Source organism: Echeneis naucrates, chromosome 12 (assembly GCF_900963305.1).
Source record: "Echeneis naucrates chromosome 12, fEcheNa1.1, whole genome shotgun sequence".
NCBI lineage: Eukaryota > Metazoa > Chordata > Actinopteri > Carangiformes > Echeneidae > Echeneis > Echeneis naucrates.
Genome location: NC_042522.1, coordinates 20,073,703 through 20,089,884, shown reverse-complemented (window position 1 = coordinate 20,089,884; position 16,182 = coordinate 20,073,703). Strand labels below are relative to the sequence as shown.

The window sequence follows — 16,182 nt, the reverse complement described above, 5'->3', positions numbered from 1 at the left end:
AAAAATAAGATTTTCATGTTACCAATGGTTTTTGTCCTTAAACCACAGAAGGCCTTAGTTTTTGATTTCACTGCTTTTCCAGGACTTTCAGGTTACTGGTCACATGACCTGAGGACAGATGAGGTCACAGACCGTGACGTAAAAATCAATGAGGTTTATTTGCAGTCACAATGCTTACACTATATGTAGCAGACATCCAAACAACTCAAACAGCTATTCACTCTATGGACCCAACACATTCACATCAGGGACACAAACCAAAAAATTAGGAACTCCATAAACATCCATGAGTGCTGACAATGTTAGAGATGAGCTAGTTGTCACAAACAGTTAGCAGCGACATCGTAGAGAGTAACACAAGTTGCTAATCGACTCCACTCCTGCTCCTTTTTACACTGTTTGATTCTACCAAGGTTCCTTCGTTCTGCGGCGGTTCCTTCAGGAGCTCCGACGGCCGGACGCCTCCGCTTCCCTCCATTCATATTAATGTTTGTCCTGTTGGTGGCACAGACCTTGGCTGAGCTCCATCACGAGCACCATGAAACACCGCACGCACACACACACACACACACAGGCAACAGAGAGCCTCTTCACACACACACACACACACACACACACACCAAAAGGACTCCACTGCAGGACCTAAAGGGGGGGGGGGTGCGCGTCCGAAAACCTGGTCCAAGGAATCCAGAGTGTAAACAAAATGGTGGAAACTGCACCCAGAGCCCTGCCAGAGGGAACGTAGCTGAGACCATGTTGTTTACACATCGACGCGCTGGGACAAGAACCAGTGTGTGGCCCTGAGGCCCCCAGGGGCCAGAGAACAGAGACCAGAGGCTGAGGTCCAAGGGTTCAGGGGTCCAGGGGTTGGGGCCTCATGCAGTGTTTTGGAAAGCCGGAGCTGGGCCGGATGTTATAAAAAAAAAAAAAAAAAAAAAAAAAAAGGGGAATACGGCATCAGCTCAACAAAAGAAAACGTCGGGATCTTTTTACATCAGAACAGGTGACGTCAAATGACTCATCTCAAACCAACATGTGATCAATACATCCTGATTAGCTCCATGTGAAGATTTGATTTTCCTCCTGATGAGTAGAAACATTTTAAAAATGACTGATTCACGTCCAATTCACCGAAGTTTTGATAATCGATTTATTGATTCCTCTAAATTGCCTGAATTTTGATTTTGAGCTGAAACAATAATTTGATTTGGATGAATCCATCAACAGATAATCAATTGAAACAGGATGATTGACCGCCATCAAACTCCCATTATGGATCAGTCATCACGTGGAGAAGCCAGAAGACAAGTTATTGAACAGTGATCGATCATCAAAACTTTACAGAATCAGAATTTACTGATCATTGTTGATTGATCAGCTCGGGTCTGAAATGATTCATGTTTGTTGTTTTCGTTGTGTAGCATCTTCCTGTCAGCTGAGCTCGTTGTGACAGCAGCTCGTCTCACACAGTTTAACGACTCGGACTCACACTGGATGCCATCGGAGAACGGCGTCGACCAACAGCAGGACTGTCCCTTTAAAGCGCGTCGGGGGTCACGTGGTTATTTACATCACTAGACCAGAAAATGTACAACGTGGACGCTCTGACTCTCCCTTTGTGTTAGTGTGTGTACCTCTGAGTGCTCCTCACCCCCCCGTCCTCCCCCGTGGAAAGCTCGCTCCCCACGCACACAGACAGTTGCACTAACTCACTACACTGTAAAAAGCTCAATCACACGTTTTTGTTGTTTTTGTGTTTTTCTTCTCCTGTTTAAAGTCGGTCGTTATAAACATTGTTCAAAATGTTACCAAAAGAAATGTACACTGTTGTGTTCGTCTATACAAGGCAGGCAGAAGCACATTACTACGTTTACCAGCGTTCCTCACCTCCCTCCCCCCCACCTCACCTCCGCAGCACTCCCCCTTCCCTCTGTGGGTGACTCAGAGTGCTCAGCCAGACGGATGCAGACTGGCTTTAAAATAGATCTGTATATATTTATATATGATTATATCAAAAAGGGAGAGGGAGGGGTGGGGGGGTGTGTGTTTGTGTGTGTTTTCGGCGGGGTGGGGGGGTTATTTGCTGAAGTTAATCAACAATCCTGTACGTCGTGTACCGGGTTGAGGAGACGATCCCCAGGCATCCGGGCCCGGGGTGAGGGAGGGGGGAGGGGGGAGGGGGGGAGGCGGAGGAAGCTGATGAGGGAGGGGCGGGTGGGGGGGTGAGCTCTGTCTGCAGCTGGATAAGACTCTGCTGTGTGGAATGTCAGCTCATCATGTCGTTGCTGTTGACGCCGTACGTCGAGTTCTTCATGCTGTCGTTGACTTCCCGCCTGAACACCGACAAGTTCTGAGTGAACCTGCACACACACATTATTCAACACATGAGGAAACATTTCTGCAGGATTCACAAACGTCTCAAGTCCTGAAAACTCAATATCAAATTGACGTCAGCACAGATTTTATCCACGTCACTCAAAGCACAGCTGTCCTTCAGCCATGACACCATGTGACCCACCTGTCTCGGTTCTTTGTTAGTAAATTTCTTTCTATTCCCTCCATCAGGTTCTCGAAACATAAGTGCATGGCCTGCTGCTTCTCTGGAGGCTGACTGTTGACGATGCTGTTCCTCAGGTCAGCGAAGTACTGCACAAACAACACACATACGTATGATCAGAAACCACTCTGTGTCTGTGTGTGTGTGTGTGTGTGTCTGTGTGCGTGCACCTTCTCGTTGAGCAGGATGAGGCCTAACAGCGGCCGTGACATGGACCACTGGTTCCTACAGTCTTCGAAGATGATGATGTTCAGAACTGTGGACAACATCTGCAGAGCGAGAAAGAGTCAGTGACTCACACCGCCACAATAAGAGCTTCACTTCCCAATAAAAGTGTAGATGTGTGACGGAGCTCCTCACCTGCTGGATCATCTCCGGGTGCTGCTGCATGATGTGCAGGAAGCGATCGTCTGTCGCCATGGGGGTGGGGCGCTTCTTGGTGGAGCGGGAAAGCTGCTTGAACAGGTAGGTCACTATGTGGTCCAGACTGGAGCAGCAGCCTGTGCACACCATGGTGTCTGAAACAAAGCAACACACACACACACACACACACACACACACGTGAAGCATCTACAGAAAAATGGGCCGTCTCTTTAAAACAAAGTCTGACCTCCAGGTGTTTTACCGAGCGCCGTGAGCCCCTCCGATATGGACGACAGGATGTACATGACCACGTGAGGCTCCAGGCTGGCAATGAAGTTCATGTGGTCCTGAGTCAGAACCTCCAGCAGGGAGTAGAAGGACTGGCTGAGCTTCGGATAGTCCTGCAGAGACAAGGACGTTAGACCATGTTAGACCGCCTCAGACCTGATGAGATTCATTGAATAATCCTTTTAGAGCCACACGAGTGAGCAGTGAACGCACCAGCAGGTCACTGTGGGGGATGGACAGCAGTAGTTTGATGAAGGTCTGCAGGGCGTTGTCCAGGGCGTCGTCTCCGTAGAGACGGAAGACCCCGAAGTTTACGTAGTTCCCGCTGAGCACCGCCTTCAGCATGGCGAAGCAGACGCTGACCCCCTTCAGCTTCACGCCGTACACCTGATCCTTCGGGACCTCCCCCAGAGTCAGGATCCGGTTCCCTGCACACAGAAACACATCAATGACTGATTTTTAATGTTTCTGTTGATCGGCATCTGAGCCAACTGATCACATATTTAATCAGACTAACAGAGAAAATCGTTCAATTAGCTGATCAACTAACAGATTCTATCTAAACCACAATACGTTAGAGACCGTGATGGTGATTTTGGTATCATTCAGCAAACAATCAGCATATCAAATATTTAAGCTTGTTTAGGCGACGCACCATAGGTGGTGATCATCTTGCTGGTTTCTCTGAACAGCAGGATCCCGTTTGGAGACGACACGTCAAACTGCAGCCGCTGAGATCTGCAGGAAACACAAAGTCAGCCAGACCAGGATTCAAACGCCCCACCTGGACCGAGAGCAGCTGAGAGGAGGAGTCTCGTCCTCCGCAGACTCACCTGTTGTGGACCAGCTCAGCCATCAGCTTGAGGACAGGCGTGGTGCATGCTGGGTCGTGGTACCACAGCTCGATGGCGCGCTGCAGGATGGGCATGTAGGCCGGATATCTGCAGGTATGAGTTAAGGCGGATCAACATCTGACACACGAGACATGACAGAGAACAGACAGACGGACAGTATCAGCTGACAGGATACATCCAGTCAAACAGCATCATGAAACTCGTCTTTGCGTTGAAGGCGAATGCGATTCCACGGAGATCGCGGACCAAACCCACCAGAGTCCTCTACAGGAAACAGCAAGAGAAGAAGAAACTGGGGTTAACACAGCCTGCTCCTCCCATCAACGACCCTCAACTGTGTGTGTGTGTGTCACCTTGGCTTCCTGCTCATTGAAGGTGTTCGTGCTCAGCATCTGAGCCACGGCTTCAAACGCCGCCGTCAGAGGCAGCATGAACTGTTCAAATTGGTCTTCGTCCTCACCTGAATACAAACGGATGCACAAACAGACACAAACACAACAATAACAGCTCTACATTTTCCAATATTTCATTATTCTGGATCTGGAGCTACAGGATCCAGGTCTCTCCAGTCCCCCTGTGACCACACCTGTACCTGTTGCGGCTCCAGGGACTGAGTCCTTACCCAGGTCGACCATCAGCAGGCGTCCCAGAGCCGTGTAGAAGGTGGTCCGACACCGCATGTCGCTCAGGTTGGACTGGTTGTTGACGCCCAGGAAGGAGAAGTGTTCACTCTGACGGACACACAACATGTCAGCCAGAGCAGCTCAAAGGACACACACTCATACTGTAGGTTGCGTACTCACTGTGTGGTTGTTCAACATGAACTGCACAGCGCTGAGCTTCACCAGCTTCCTCACACTGCTGTACGTACACATCGGGTCAAGGAACCAACATCAGGTCAACATTCAGCCCAAAACTGGAACGGCGGCATCTTTATTATTAAAAGGACGGTTCAGTTGATTCCTTTATCAAACACATGAGTTAACCTGACACCTGTCTCACACACAGATGAAGGATATCCTAGCGACAGGTCGTTCAGCAGCTGGAGTGTCTTGGAGGTGATTGGTTCACACTGGCCCCAGTACTTCAGGTTTGTGATGCTGAAAGCCACAACATAATGTGAACAACGACACACAAAGACACACACAGTGTGTGTAAAAGTAAGTGTCTGATACTCACATCTTCCCTATAAACACACTGAGCACCATCGTCTCGTCGTTCAGGCCCAGAACTTCTGACAGTCGTCGATACAGCTGCAACACACAAACACTGTCACAACAACGCACAACACAATACATGTCGAACAAATTATAATACACCTTCACTCAGACACTGTGGGCCCCGAAAATGTCTGATCACATGACTTGTTATTGTTGTGTTACGTCTGGATGTGGGGGATGTAGAGCAGCCAGGGACTCACACTAACGCACAACAACCAGTCATCCAGCTCAGCAGGGACTAGGGACATATGACTTTAGAGGGACAAAGAGCTCGGGGGGGGTGGGGCCTACAGGGGCCCCAAAGTTGACCTGACAGGTGCCGGGGCCCGACCCACAGGAATGTGTGGTACAACAACAGATCACATTGTGTTGACTTTTGTGTTGATTTGCTACACTGGAGACACAACACACTAATTCACACTGGGCCTCTGGTTCGTCAGTGTGTTTAAATCAGCCACACTGATCAGGCTCATCACAATAAAAGTCCTTTAAAATGTGATGTTTTATTTTGAAAATGCATTTAGTCGTGGGACATCAGAACCTGAGACCAGGACGAGAAACACACACACACACACACACACACACACACACACACACACACAGCTCTGTGCTGAAACTACACACAACACAACAGTACACACTCTGAAACTTTTAGGGGGAGGGGCTAATACAAAACCAGACAAACTACAGCTTCTCCAGTGCACCACTTATCTGAGACGTTCACATTTTCCAGTTTCTGCCCCGAACAAAGAAAACACACACACAGTCAGCAGGAACCAGACTCAGACCGTCCCTCTATAGAAAGTGCTGCAGCAGCGTTCAGGACAAAAGACTGGTTCAGTCCCATCAACATGGCCCCTTGGCCACGCCCCTCTTGCTGCAGTGGTGGTTGGGGGGTGTCGAGGCACTCACCTTCGATGATTTCTGCACCTGATCACCGATGTAAATCTTCCTGAACTGCTCGAAGAAGCTGAGCATGGCGAGCTCCAGCCTCTCATTTCCAGCCTGAGCGAGCCGCGAGTCGGTCAGGTTCATCAACTGGAGCACCCTGAGGCGGGAAGAGAGTGGGGCGTTGACGAGCCACAACGTTAAACAGGAACAAAATTAAAGCCGGTTGAAGCTTAACATGGGTGTGTCAGAGTCCTGATGTCTTACCGACAGACTAACTCTCCGTCCATGGCGTCCTGCTCATCTGTGCTGGCGAAAGAGACCCGTCCACCAATCACCGCCCCGATGATATAAACCAACCATGTCAACCGACCTGAGACAGAAGTGACATGAGTCAGAACTTTACCAACAAGATACAGCAGCCGATCACAGAGCAGGACCGATTATCTGTCTTCAAATATAAACGCCGCCTCAATGATCCAGACGTCACTGTGCGTTCGTACCTTCCTGGACCGTGATGTCGGCGGCGCTGGAGTTGGTGGACTGCAGCAGCTCCTGGTATGTCTGAGCCGCCTGGTCGAACAGCTGCACCAGCAGAGCACACGTCTTCTCGTATTCACACCTGCCGATGGTGGACAGCTGGTCCAGCTGCTGCTGCACCAGGCCGGCATCATCCAGGGGGTCCTCCAACCCATCTCTGAGGAGCAAAGGTCAGAGGTCAGCTCGGCAGTCAGCTGATAAACCCGGTCGCCCCGTGCTCTGCGGATGGTTTGTTACCTGAGAATGACGTGGACCGACTCCAGGCGTGACGTGATGTAGGCTTTGGTGACCTCAGGGGTGTAGGTCTCCAGCAGGTGAGGCTCCGTGGCCTTGACGTAGGGGACGGACGCCGCCAGACGCTGCCACAGACTCAGCAGGTAGTGAACACTGTTGGGGGCAAACTCCCAGTGCTGACACACAGGAGATCACATGATCGACCATTCAGCTGACATCATCATCATATGGAGGTAAAATTTAATTGGAGATAAAAATTATCAATTAAGAGATCAGTTGAATTTCCTTTGAGTTCAGGATGAACTTGGATTAGAAAAACATCTGGAGCAGTTAAGGTCTCTTAGCTCAGGGTTCCTCCAGATGAATTAACGGCGGTGGCGGAGCCCCACCCACCTGCAGACTGGTCACGGTGAAGTTAGCGATGAGTCGGATGACCTCGGGATAGTTCTCCACCTTGACCAGCTCCCCCAGCTGGTAGTTACTTTTCAGTCGTGCCAGCAGACGGCAGAACTCGTGGTAATTATTAGGATCGGGCAAACACTGAAACACACAGTTAACCAATCAGCTGGAGGACGACAGGAAGACACATCACAAGCGTGTGTGTGTGTGTGTGTGTGCGTTCACCTGTGGGTTTGCCAGTATCCTCTTTACTCCGTCGACCAAATGTGACAGAAACTTTGCTCTCTCTGCGTTGTTGAAGAGAGACCTCCGGACCGAGGCTATCTGGACTAGACATGACAACACCTGTACACACAGACACACAGAAGACCCCGAAGGACATATGGCCTCATTGTGACCATGTATTCATAACATTCTATCTGAATGAAAACCCCTTTAATCAGAATCAGCTGATCTGAACTGCTCAGATCTGGATCAGTCTGACTCTCTGACTCTTTCTGTGTGTTTATCCATCCATATTCTCCTGTTTTTGTTCCACTAACTAAAATAAAAGAAAATCCTATGTTAAAAACCAGAAACGAGTCAAGTGGTGGTGACATCACTGCATAACTTACCAATGGAGAGAGGGATGGAGGGATGGAATGATACAAATTGAAAAAGAGCTGGAGCGTGGAGGAATCGAGGAACGCTGTAGGAGAGAAATCAGGTGAAAGGTCAGATCACAGCAGATCTGGTGACTGAGACTGGACCGGGTCTGGACGGGGTCTGGAGTCACCTGATCTCCATGAAGTGGGGATCTGTACGGTGCAGAGGTCATCTGACGACTCGTCTGTGGAAGTTCCTATGAAGTCATAGTTGAGGCAATTGTAGCTGAGTTTGAGGAGCTGCATCAGGAGACCGTGCTGAGACTCATCGTTCAAGTTCAGGTTCTTCCCCGACGCCTGAAAACACAAGAAATCCTCCGTTTATTATGCATCATCACTGACATCATCGGCCAGCAAGCTCTGAAAGGTTTGTTGAAGGACTGTAACATCATCATCCACCGTCATTCCCCATTACATCAACATACTCTGGCCTGGTTCTTCCAGAGAAGACAAAGAGTTCCAACATCTCATGAAACACATTCAAGGACCCGACACAGCAGTTTGAGAGAGTTTAAAAAATGCCTTGGCTTTTGTCTTCAATTCGCAAACACACAGGAAACACGTTATTTACAGCAGACCAAGACGTGACTTCTATGAGTCACATTAAGGTGCACTTTTATTTTGAAGATGAAAGGAAGTGACACACCTGTTTGAGGAGATTACAGGACAGAGTGAAGATGTCGAAGAGGGAGGAGTCTCTGAACGACGACGCTATCTTCCTGTGTTTGGTCAGTGGATGTGTTGTGTCCGCCTGCACAGGAAACAGAATGTGTTAAACACTTTCAAAGAAGAAGAAGAAGACAGTGCGGAGGAGGGGCCTACCTGATTGATCTCATTGGTCAGCTGGGACAGGATGGTCACCCCGATGATGCAGTGTTCGACGCTGTCCTATAAACACACCAAGGACACATCAACCACGCACTCACACATACACACAAAACGTGATTACACAATCCAGCACACACACTCACCTGCAGGAAACGTGTGACATCAGCGATGACGTTCCTGAAGACGTAGTCATCCTTTTGACAATCGAACCAACCCAGTTTAGTGATCCTGGCGTAGAGCTGGATCAGGGCCTGGGTCACAAAGGCTGCTAACTTGGGCCGCGTGGCCAAATAGTTCAGAACATAGTTCCCTGTACGACAATGAGAAGATGGTGTGACCTCATGATGACCTTGGGCGTAAACAGGAAGCAGATTGTCTCCTCTCAGCTGAGGAGTTACAGGTTTGTGTCATGGTTTCCAAATGTTTGAGTTTCTGTCCATCCAGACCACAAAAGAACACTGAAGTCTTGAAAATAAAACATCCAGACTAAAACTGTCAATAAAGTTTGTATTGAAGTCAATAGGAAAATGTCCCTCCTCCTCCTCAGTAAACGTTTTCCTGATCAATTTATAGTCTCAGTCTGAAATACAACATGATATTAATTTATTCATTTTAAATGAAGCTCCATTTAGCGGGAAACAGACCAGGAAGGACAGCAGGGCTTGGGGGGGCTAAAACAGGGGACGTAATAGCTGTGAGAAGGGACATCAGCCTGAGGAGGACAACAAACCGTCATTCATTCTCTTCTGATCAGTTCTTGGTTGTGGTTCGTTTGGCTTTAAATGTGGGAGGAGATTGGACTGGTGATGGTGGGCTTGTCTTCAGTGGACTGAGGGGAACCGGTTCACCAACATACTCAGAAGAAGCAGCTCTTCAGCCATTAAAAATGCATGGAATCAGCCGCAGCTGATCAGACGGGCCTTTGTGCAGCAGAACAACACACATTGCTTACAAATACACAATCCAGCCTCCAGGCCACTGTTGGTTCCACTGAAGAACAAACTTGACGGCACAGAACCATCTGCAGCATCATGTGCCAGCTCATGACGTTGTTCACCTCCTTATCTACTTCAGAGAAACGAATGTGGTTGTCAGTTTCATGAAGACGTCTGGTCTATTGGTCCTTCCTGGACTAATTGATCTTCTTCAGGCTGTCGTCATTTCTGCTGCTTCTTCACACTTTTCCCTTCTGGTCAACTTCCCATTAATATATTGGACACAGCTCCAACAACCAGAGCTTCCAGCTATAACCTTCAGTGTCCTTCCCTCATGATGGACAGTGTTCAGGACAGTCTTCAGGACAGCTGTCCAGTCAGTGTGTCCGGAACTATTTATCTAACTATATCAATGATCATTTCACCAAAGTTCTACTGAAGTATGGAGATATTTTCGGTGCACCTGTGAACTACACATTGACCATTTTGAACCAATTTACTTTGCTAATGAAGGAGTTGTAAGAATTAATACTAAGTCCTGTAGTGTATTTATTTAATTTAATGTCACAAACAGTACATGACCAGACCTGGACCTGGACTGTTGTCTGGTCTGACTAATCAGCAGGTTGAAGTTGTGATTAGTGGAGAGGTACTCACGGATGTCGATGCGTTGCTCGAGGGGGAGGGGGTTGCTGGTTCGAGATACCAGTTTCGACAAACATGTGGCCGCGAGCAGCTGGGAATATGATGACTGAGGGAGCGAGAGAGAGAGAGAGGTCAGGTGTGTGGACCAACAGGTAGATGGATTCATTTGTTTGGATGAAACCTTTTTGTTTTTTATTTTGCAGTGAAAGCCAGAACATGTTGTGATCTTCTCTAACTCGGGTTGGTGCTGCAGCTGACTCATCGTACTCACGCTGCCTCTCTCCAGCAGCAGCTGACATTTGCTGAGACAGTCGGGGCTGTTGGTGAACTCGACCAGAGCCTTCTCTGCCTGGTGTCGCACGGCGGTGTCGGTCGTCTCATACAGCTGCTTACACAGGATCTCCAGCTGGGCAAGGCCCTGATAAAGACAGGAGGACATGGGACTTATCAGGGACCAGCAGGCTGACAAATGAGTCATCAATTAAATATCTAATTCACATTAAAACCAGTTTTAGTGGATATGAGCTCCATCTGAGGGTTAACAGGGTTCAGTAAAAACAGAAGAGAAACTGTTCCTTCTTTATTTTACAGAGTAGGACAGAGAGACAGGAATGTGGCGACAGAGACGTCCCACCGGCTGGGACACCTCCCCTCCTCTAAAGGCCACCATGACATCAGACAGGTCCCACCATTCAACTACCAGGTCTGAAGAGCCTTTAACCTTTATCTAATGAGAATGACCATGAGGGAGCGACTCTGCTGGTTTTATAGAGAATCAGATATTATCGAAGCCTATGGGACATTGTCCCTGCTCCTTCCTGATTTATTATCTCAGCAAACGTTTGATATAACGATGAATATCTGGTCTCAATGTCTTGTTTCACAGATATAAAGTCAGTTATCATATCCTCCTTCACTGGCAAATATGGGTTCTTCTGTTTTCAAAAAAAAAAGAAAAAAAAATCAAGCTAGCCAGCCAAATTAGCAACCAGCAGCTCAGAAACCACGTGGCGAGTTGACACTCACTTGCAGGCGAATGGTCAACACTCCTCATGAGTCTCATATCGAGCTCCATTCATGTGGTGAACAGCAGAAGTGCTGAGTCATGCTCAGTCACAGTAAGACAGCCGTTGCTGATAAATTCACATCCTCCTTCTCTAATTCTAATGGTTTGTTCACTGCCCCCCCTGCATCAGTGTGAGGAGTGGGGGGGGCAGGTGCAGAAGTATGGGGGAGCGATGACATCATCACTGTGGGCCTCTGTCAGCCTCGGATAAGAGCTCCGTCAGCACCAAACCCTCCTGCACTGGAGCCATCTGCTGCACCAGACGAAGCCAAACTCTGCAGACACCGACATTGCAACACGCACACTAATTAAAGTGGTTCATCAGCAGACACATCAGACCAAAACATTCATAAATAAAGAAAATCAAACTGTGATTTCTACGGGGATTTATATTTATATTAACTGTTCAGAGCTAATATCCATTTGTGTTTGCTGCCTTTTACCCCCAGTGACATGAACAGGATGAACAATTAAAAACATGTTGGCAGAATTGATATAAATCAAGGGAGTGTTAACCTAACTGTTAGCAAGACTCCTGTTTTTAATTTGTTCGCCAACATGTTTTTTTTTTTTTTAAATCAGTCTGTCGGGATGTCCTGTCTTGTCCTCTGGACCTGTGTCTGGCTCTGGGCCTCAGGCTGAGTCAGTCTGATTAATCAGAACGGTTTTCAGCCAATTCAGTTTCCTAAGACACAGAGCGGCTGAAGTTGACTCATCGGAATACTTTGTCAGAACAGCTGGTCCTGCACAAGTCCAGCAGCAGGTCTCCTCGTCCTGCCCAGACCTGGATTACTGCCACCGGTTTGTGGACTGACAGGACCAGCAGGTCTCACTGAGGAGGGAAGGTAAATTACAGGAGGCTTCAGAGGACAGAAGAAAAGTGAACACTTTAAACTCCCATGCACACAAATGCAACACAAAGTCCAGCTTAACACTCAGTCTGAGATTAATGTGTCCAGCTACAACTTCAATTACAATTAATTTACAGTGAAGTCGTAGAAAAGCAACAGACAGGAGACTGCCACAGACATCCTTTTAAAAAGGGCTCCAGCTGTCACACCTGAGAAATCTACAGATGTTTGTTTATACCTGATCACGTGCTTCACCGGTCTACATGTCAGCATGTGAACTGGTCCATTAATGGATGTTTGAAATAATTAGTTGTGGCGCCAAACGCTGTTGACAAGTTTCCCAATAAATTCCGGTTGAACAGGAAATGTGTGAAATTAATTGCTGCAGCGGGGTGAAGGGTTAGGGTTAGGTTACTTTCCCATAGACTTCAAAGATTACATCTTATTTTTGGCAAACAGTGACAGACTAAAAGCTGAAGCTTTGTCTCTTTCTGACCTTACCATTTTGGTCAAGTTAAATTTTAACAGCAGATCCTCAGATCTAAGAAGCTGGAGGCAGCAAGTGTTTGACATGTTCTGAGTAATGAATGACTTCAACAACCAACAGTAACAGAGGATGGTCTTTCTTTCGTCTTTCTGACAGTCAAATCACTGTTTTACTCTTCAGCACCTTATCAGGCCACACCAAAGCACCAAACAAAGACTGGGGGAAAGGTATCGGCAGCTGCAGTCCTCTGTACAGATGTCAGGTATCTAAACAGCATGTAGCTGTCAGACTCAGTCAGTCACTGGATGAAAGCCCATAAAATAAATTTATCGGTTCACATATCAGAGGCAGCAGCTGTTAAATCTGTAGCAATAAAATCAAGATGTCAACACAGTTTTACTTCCGCCTCATTAAGTTTAAGGAAACCCAATAATCTGACAGTTAACTTTACAGTTAGGTGTCTAAGAAACAAAGATACGATCTTAAGCCTTTTAGAGGCACATTAAGACTTTTGTTTCTTCAACTCTTATAGATATATCTTTTTTTTTTATAAACGAATATTAATTGATTTAAACATTCAGAATGAGCTCAACCTCAGCTAATTATATACGCCACTCAGTTCAGACTCGGGGAGATCGGGGAGAGAAGCTGACAAAACAAGAACCAACTAAAAACACACAGAATGTTTCCTGATTTTCCTGATAAAAACTTTGTAAACTGGAATAACTAAAGAAAAGTTCAACACACGAAATTCCTTGTGTGTGAGCTGATTTGAAGTTTCTATCTTTATCTGATCAGGAGTGTCCGATGTAGAGATGTGACTACACGTCACTATCAAAGATGGAGGATGAGAATGGGAGTCAGACTGATCGAGATCTGATCAGTTTATCCCTGAAGTTGGACAGTTCAGCACGTTTATTACTGCAGCAACTCAGGATAATGTTCTGTGTTGGCTCATCCATTTCCTTTATGATTCAATAAGTCTGATGTATAATTAGTATGAAATCAGAACTGCTAAGGGTCCAAAATACTTATTTTGTTCAAAACTTGAACCAGCTGATGTTGAAAAGATAAAACAGAAAGAATCGATGATTCATTTTCAGGTAATCAACCTCAGTCAGATGATCTTCAGCAGTGAAGGATGACATGCAGTCAGTAGAAATAAACACCTGTTGACCCACAAACAGCATCACAGCAGTTATCTGTCATCCACACTGAGCCGGACAGAACCAAGTCCATTTATTTTAAGGGAAGCATTTATCTCATGAGGGAGCAGCAGTCCACTCACATTCCTCCTCCAGAAAAGGAAAACAGCGTTAAACAAACTTCCACCATCAGCCGGTTTGTCCGTCTAACTGAGCTCCGGACGGACTAAAGCAGGAGGTCCGGTCCTGATTCTGAGCGGAGCTGGTTCGTTTAGCCGGCAGCTTCTCAGCGGGAGGTCGGTCCCGGTCCTGAAGCAGGAATGGAGGACCAGCTGAGGAGGACCTGCCGTCAAACTTCCTCCTCCTCGTTATTCCCAAACATGTGTCGGAGCTGCTAGCTTCAGGCTAGCCGAACACAACAGCCCCGCTCGGTTACGCAGAGAAGCACCCCCCGGTGAGCCGAGCCCGGTGCCTCCGCCTGCAGCCCCGGACACGGAGCCCGATCTACGGACAAACGGTCCGACAGACCGAGCCCAGTTTTCAAACGGGCTCGGGCGGGAGAAGTTGACGTCTGAGCAGCAGCTAACGTTAGCCTAGCATGCTAACGGCTCTGGGGCTCGGAGCTCCGCAGGAGAACCGGGAACCCCCTCGCTGCCTCCCCCCAATCAACGGGGCACAAAGAGCGGGAGAAGGAGCGACAGGTGTCGGATAAAAAGGCGGAAATGTTCTCCCCGAGCTCCGGACTGACAGCTAACCGGCTGCTGTTAGCCTGACAGCTACCCGTCCCGGGCCAACCCGCCGCTCTTTTATTGTTTACCTCCCTAAATTTGGCCCCAGTCCGGCTCCGGGCGGCCGGAGCGGGCGAGCCTTCGACCGGAGGCTTTGTCCCGCAGGCTCCGGAGCTCCTGTCCCCGACATCCAGCCTAAAATGCCCCCCCCCCCCGTCCTGTTAGCTAGCACCGAGCTAACCCCTGCATCCAGGCAGCCTGGGCAATGACAGCAGGCCACAAGTCAACACAGGCGGCCACATCCTTTCTTTTACCCCCCGACAGGCAGCGGCGGGGCGGCCTCCTGCTCCGGGCCGCCCCGCTCGGCCTCCCTGCCCGGAACACAGCGCACCGATCCGGGCTCGGACTTCTTTTCACGCGTCTGGAGAAACTGTCGGTTACAAAAACATGAAACCTCTGCTTACCTGCACATGATCCGCCATTTTTCTCCATTTCATGCACCTCTCACTCCCCCGCTTATGGGTAAGGACCGCGACAACAGCGCCCCCCTCCGGTCGGCCGCGGACACAACTTCCCATTCACTTCATGCTGCAGATAAACATGGAAGCTCTGCAGCCTGAGAAAGCTGCACAGCCTGACTGCTCCATCCTGCTCCATCCTGACTGCTCCGTCCTGACTGCTCCGTCCTGCTCCATCCTGACTGCTCCGTCCTGACTGCTCCATCCTGCTCCATCCTGCTCCATCCTGACTGCTCCGTCCTGCTCCATCCTGCTCCATCCTGACTGCTCCGTCCTGACTGCTCCGTCCTGCTCCGTCCTGACTGCTCCGTCCTGCTCCGTCCTGACTGCTCCATCCTGACTGCTCCATCCTGACTGCTCCATCCTGACTGCTCCGTCCTGACTGCTCCATCCTGACTGCTCCGTCCTGACTGCTCCGTCCTGCTCCATCCTGACTGCTCCGTCCTGACTGCTCCATCCTGCTCCATCCTGCTCCATCCTGACTGCTCCGTCCTGACTGCTCCGTCCTGCTCCATCCTGACTGCTCCGTCCTGACTGCTCCATCCTGCTCCATCCTGACTGCTCCGTCCTGACTGCTCCGTCCTGACTGCTCCATCCTGACTGCTCCGTCCTGCTCCATCCTGACTGCTCCTCGTGCTCCAATAATTCTTCCAGCTGAAGTCACTGTTGGATTTTAAAACAAACACAAACAATAATCCTCCATATGAAATATTACACACAACATTTTAACCCAATTCTGACTCTTTTATTGCTCCTCTGTGTTTGATTGTCATCTGTCAGAAACAAATTCACTGACAAGTTTGGCATTATGTTAAAGTTACACAATCAACAGGTGACAGTTTTTGATAAATCTTTCCATGATCTCAGAATATTAGATTTTAGAATTAGAGCTTTATTTTACAGATAAATTCAACACATTGGTGTTTGTCAGGCATCACTTTTCCAGGCTCCAAGAAACCATGATGGACTGATTTCACTTCAGTCAGGATGAT

General features: G+C 48.4%; 1 protein-coding gene across 3 annotated transcripts; it reads right to left on the bottom strand.

Moving 5' to 3' along the window:
- Nucleotides 1–134: 134 nt before the first annotated feature.
- xpo7 (exportin 7) lies at nt 135–15,218 on the bottom strand. 3 transcript variants are annotated; one of them, XM_029515831.1, is made up of 28 exons: nt 15,137–15,218; nt 10,667–10,813; nt 10,408–10,501; nt 8,959–9,125; nt 8,796–8,875; nt 8,634–8,751; nt 8,119–8,284; nt 7,958–8,031; nt 7,569–7,688; nt 7,338–7,484; nt 6,948–7,120; nt 6,674–6,867; nt 6,438–6,543; nt 6,195–6,330; nt 5,242–5,315; nt 5,082–5,162; nt 4,866–4,929; nt 4,685–4,793; nt 4,416–4,522; nt 4,238–4,326; nt 4,042–4,149; nt 3,864–3,946; nt 3,422–3,636; nt 3,183–3,321; nt 2,918–3,075; nt 2,728–2,826; nt 2,519–2,646; nt 135–2,360 (listed from the first exon to the last, which is right to left on the bottom strand). In XM_029515831.1, the coding sequence occupies exons 1-28, from the start codon at nt 15,167–15,169 to the stop codon at nt 2,267–2,269; spliced, it is 3,303 nt and encodes a 1,100-aa protein (XP_029371691.1). In that variant the 5' UTR covers nt 15,170–15,218; the 3' UTR covers nt 135–2,266. The 3 variants fall into 3 exon arrangements, with proteins under 3 accessions (XP_029371691.1, XP_029371692.1, XP_029371693.1); XM_029515832.1 differs by having other exon boundaries at nt 8,634–8,738; nt 8,810–8,875; XM_029515833.1 differs by lacking the exon at nt 8,796–8,875 and having other exon boundaries at nt 8,634–8,738.
- Nucleotides 15,219–16,182: the final 964 nt, after the last annotated feature.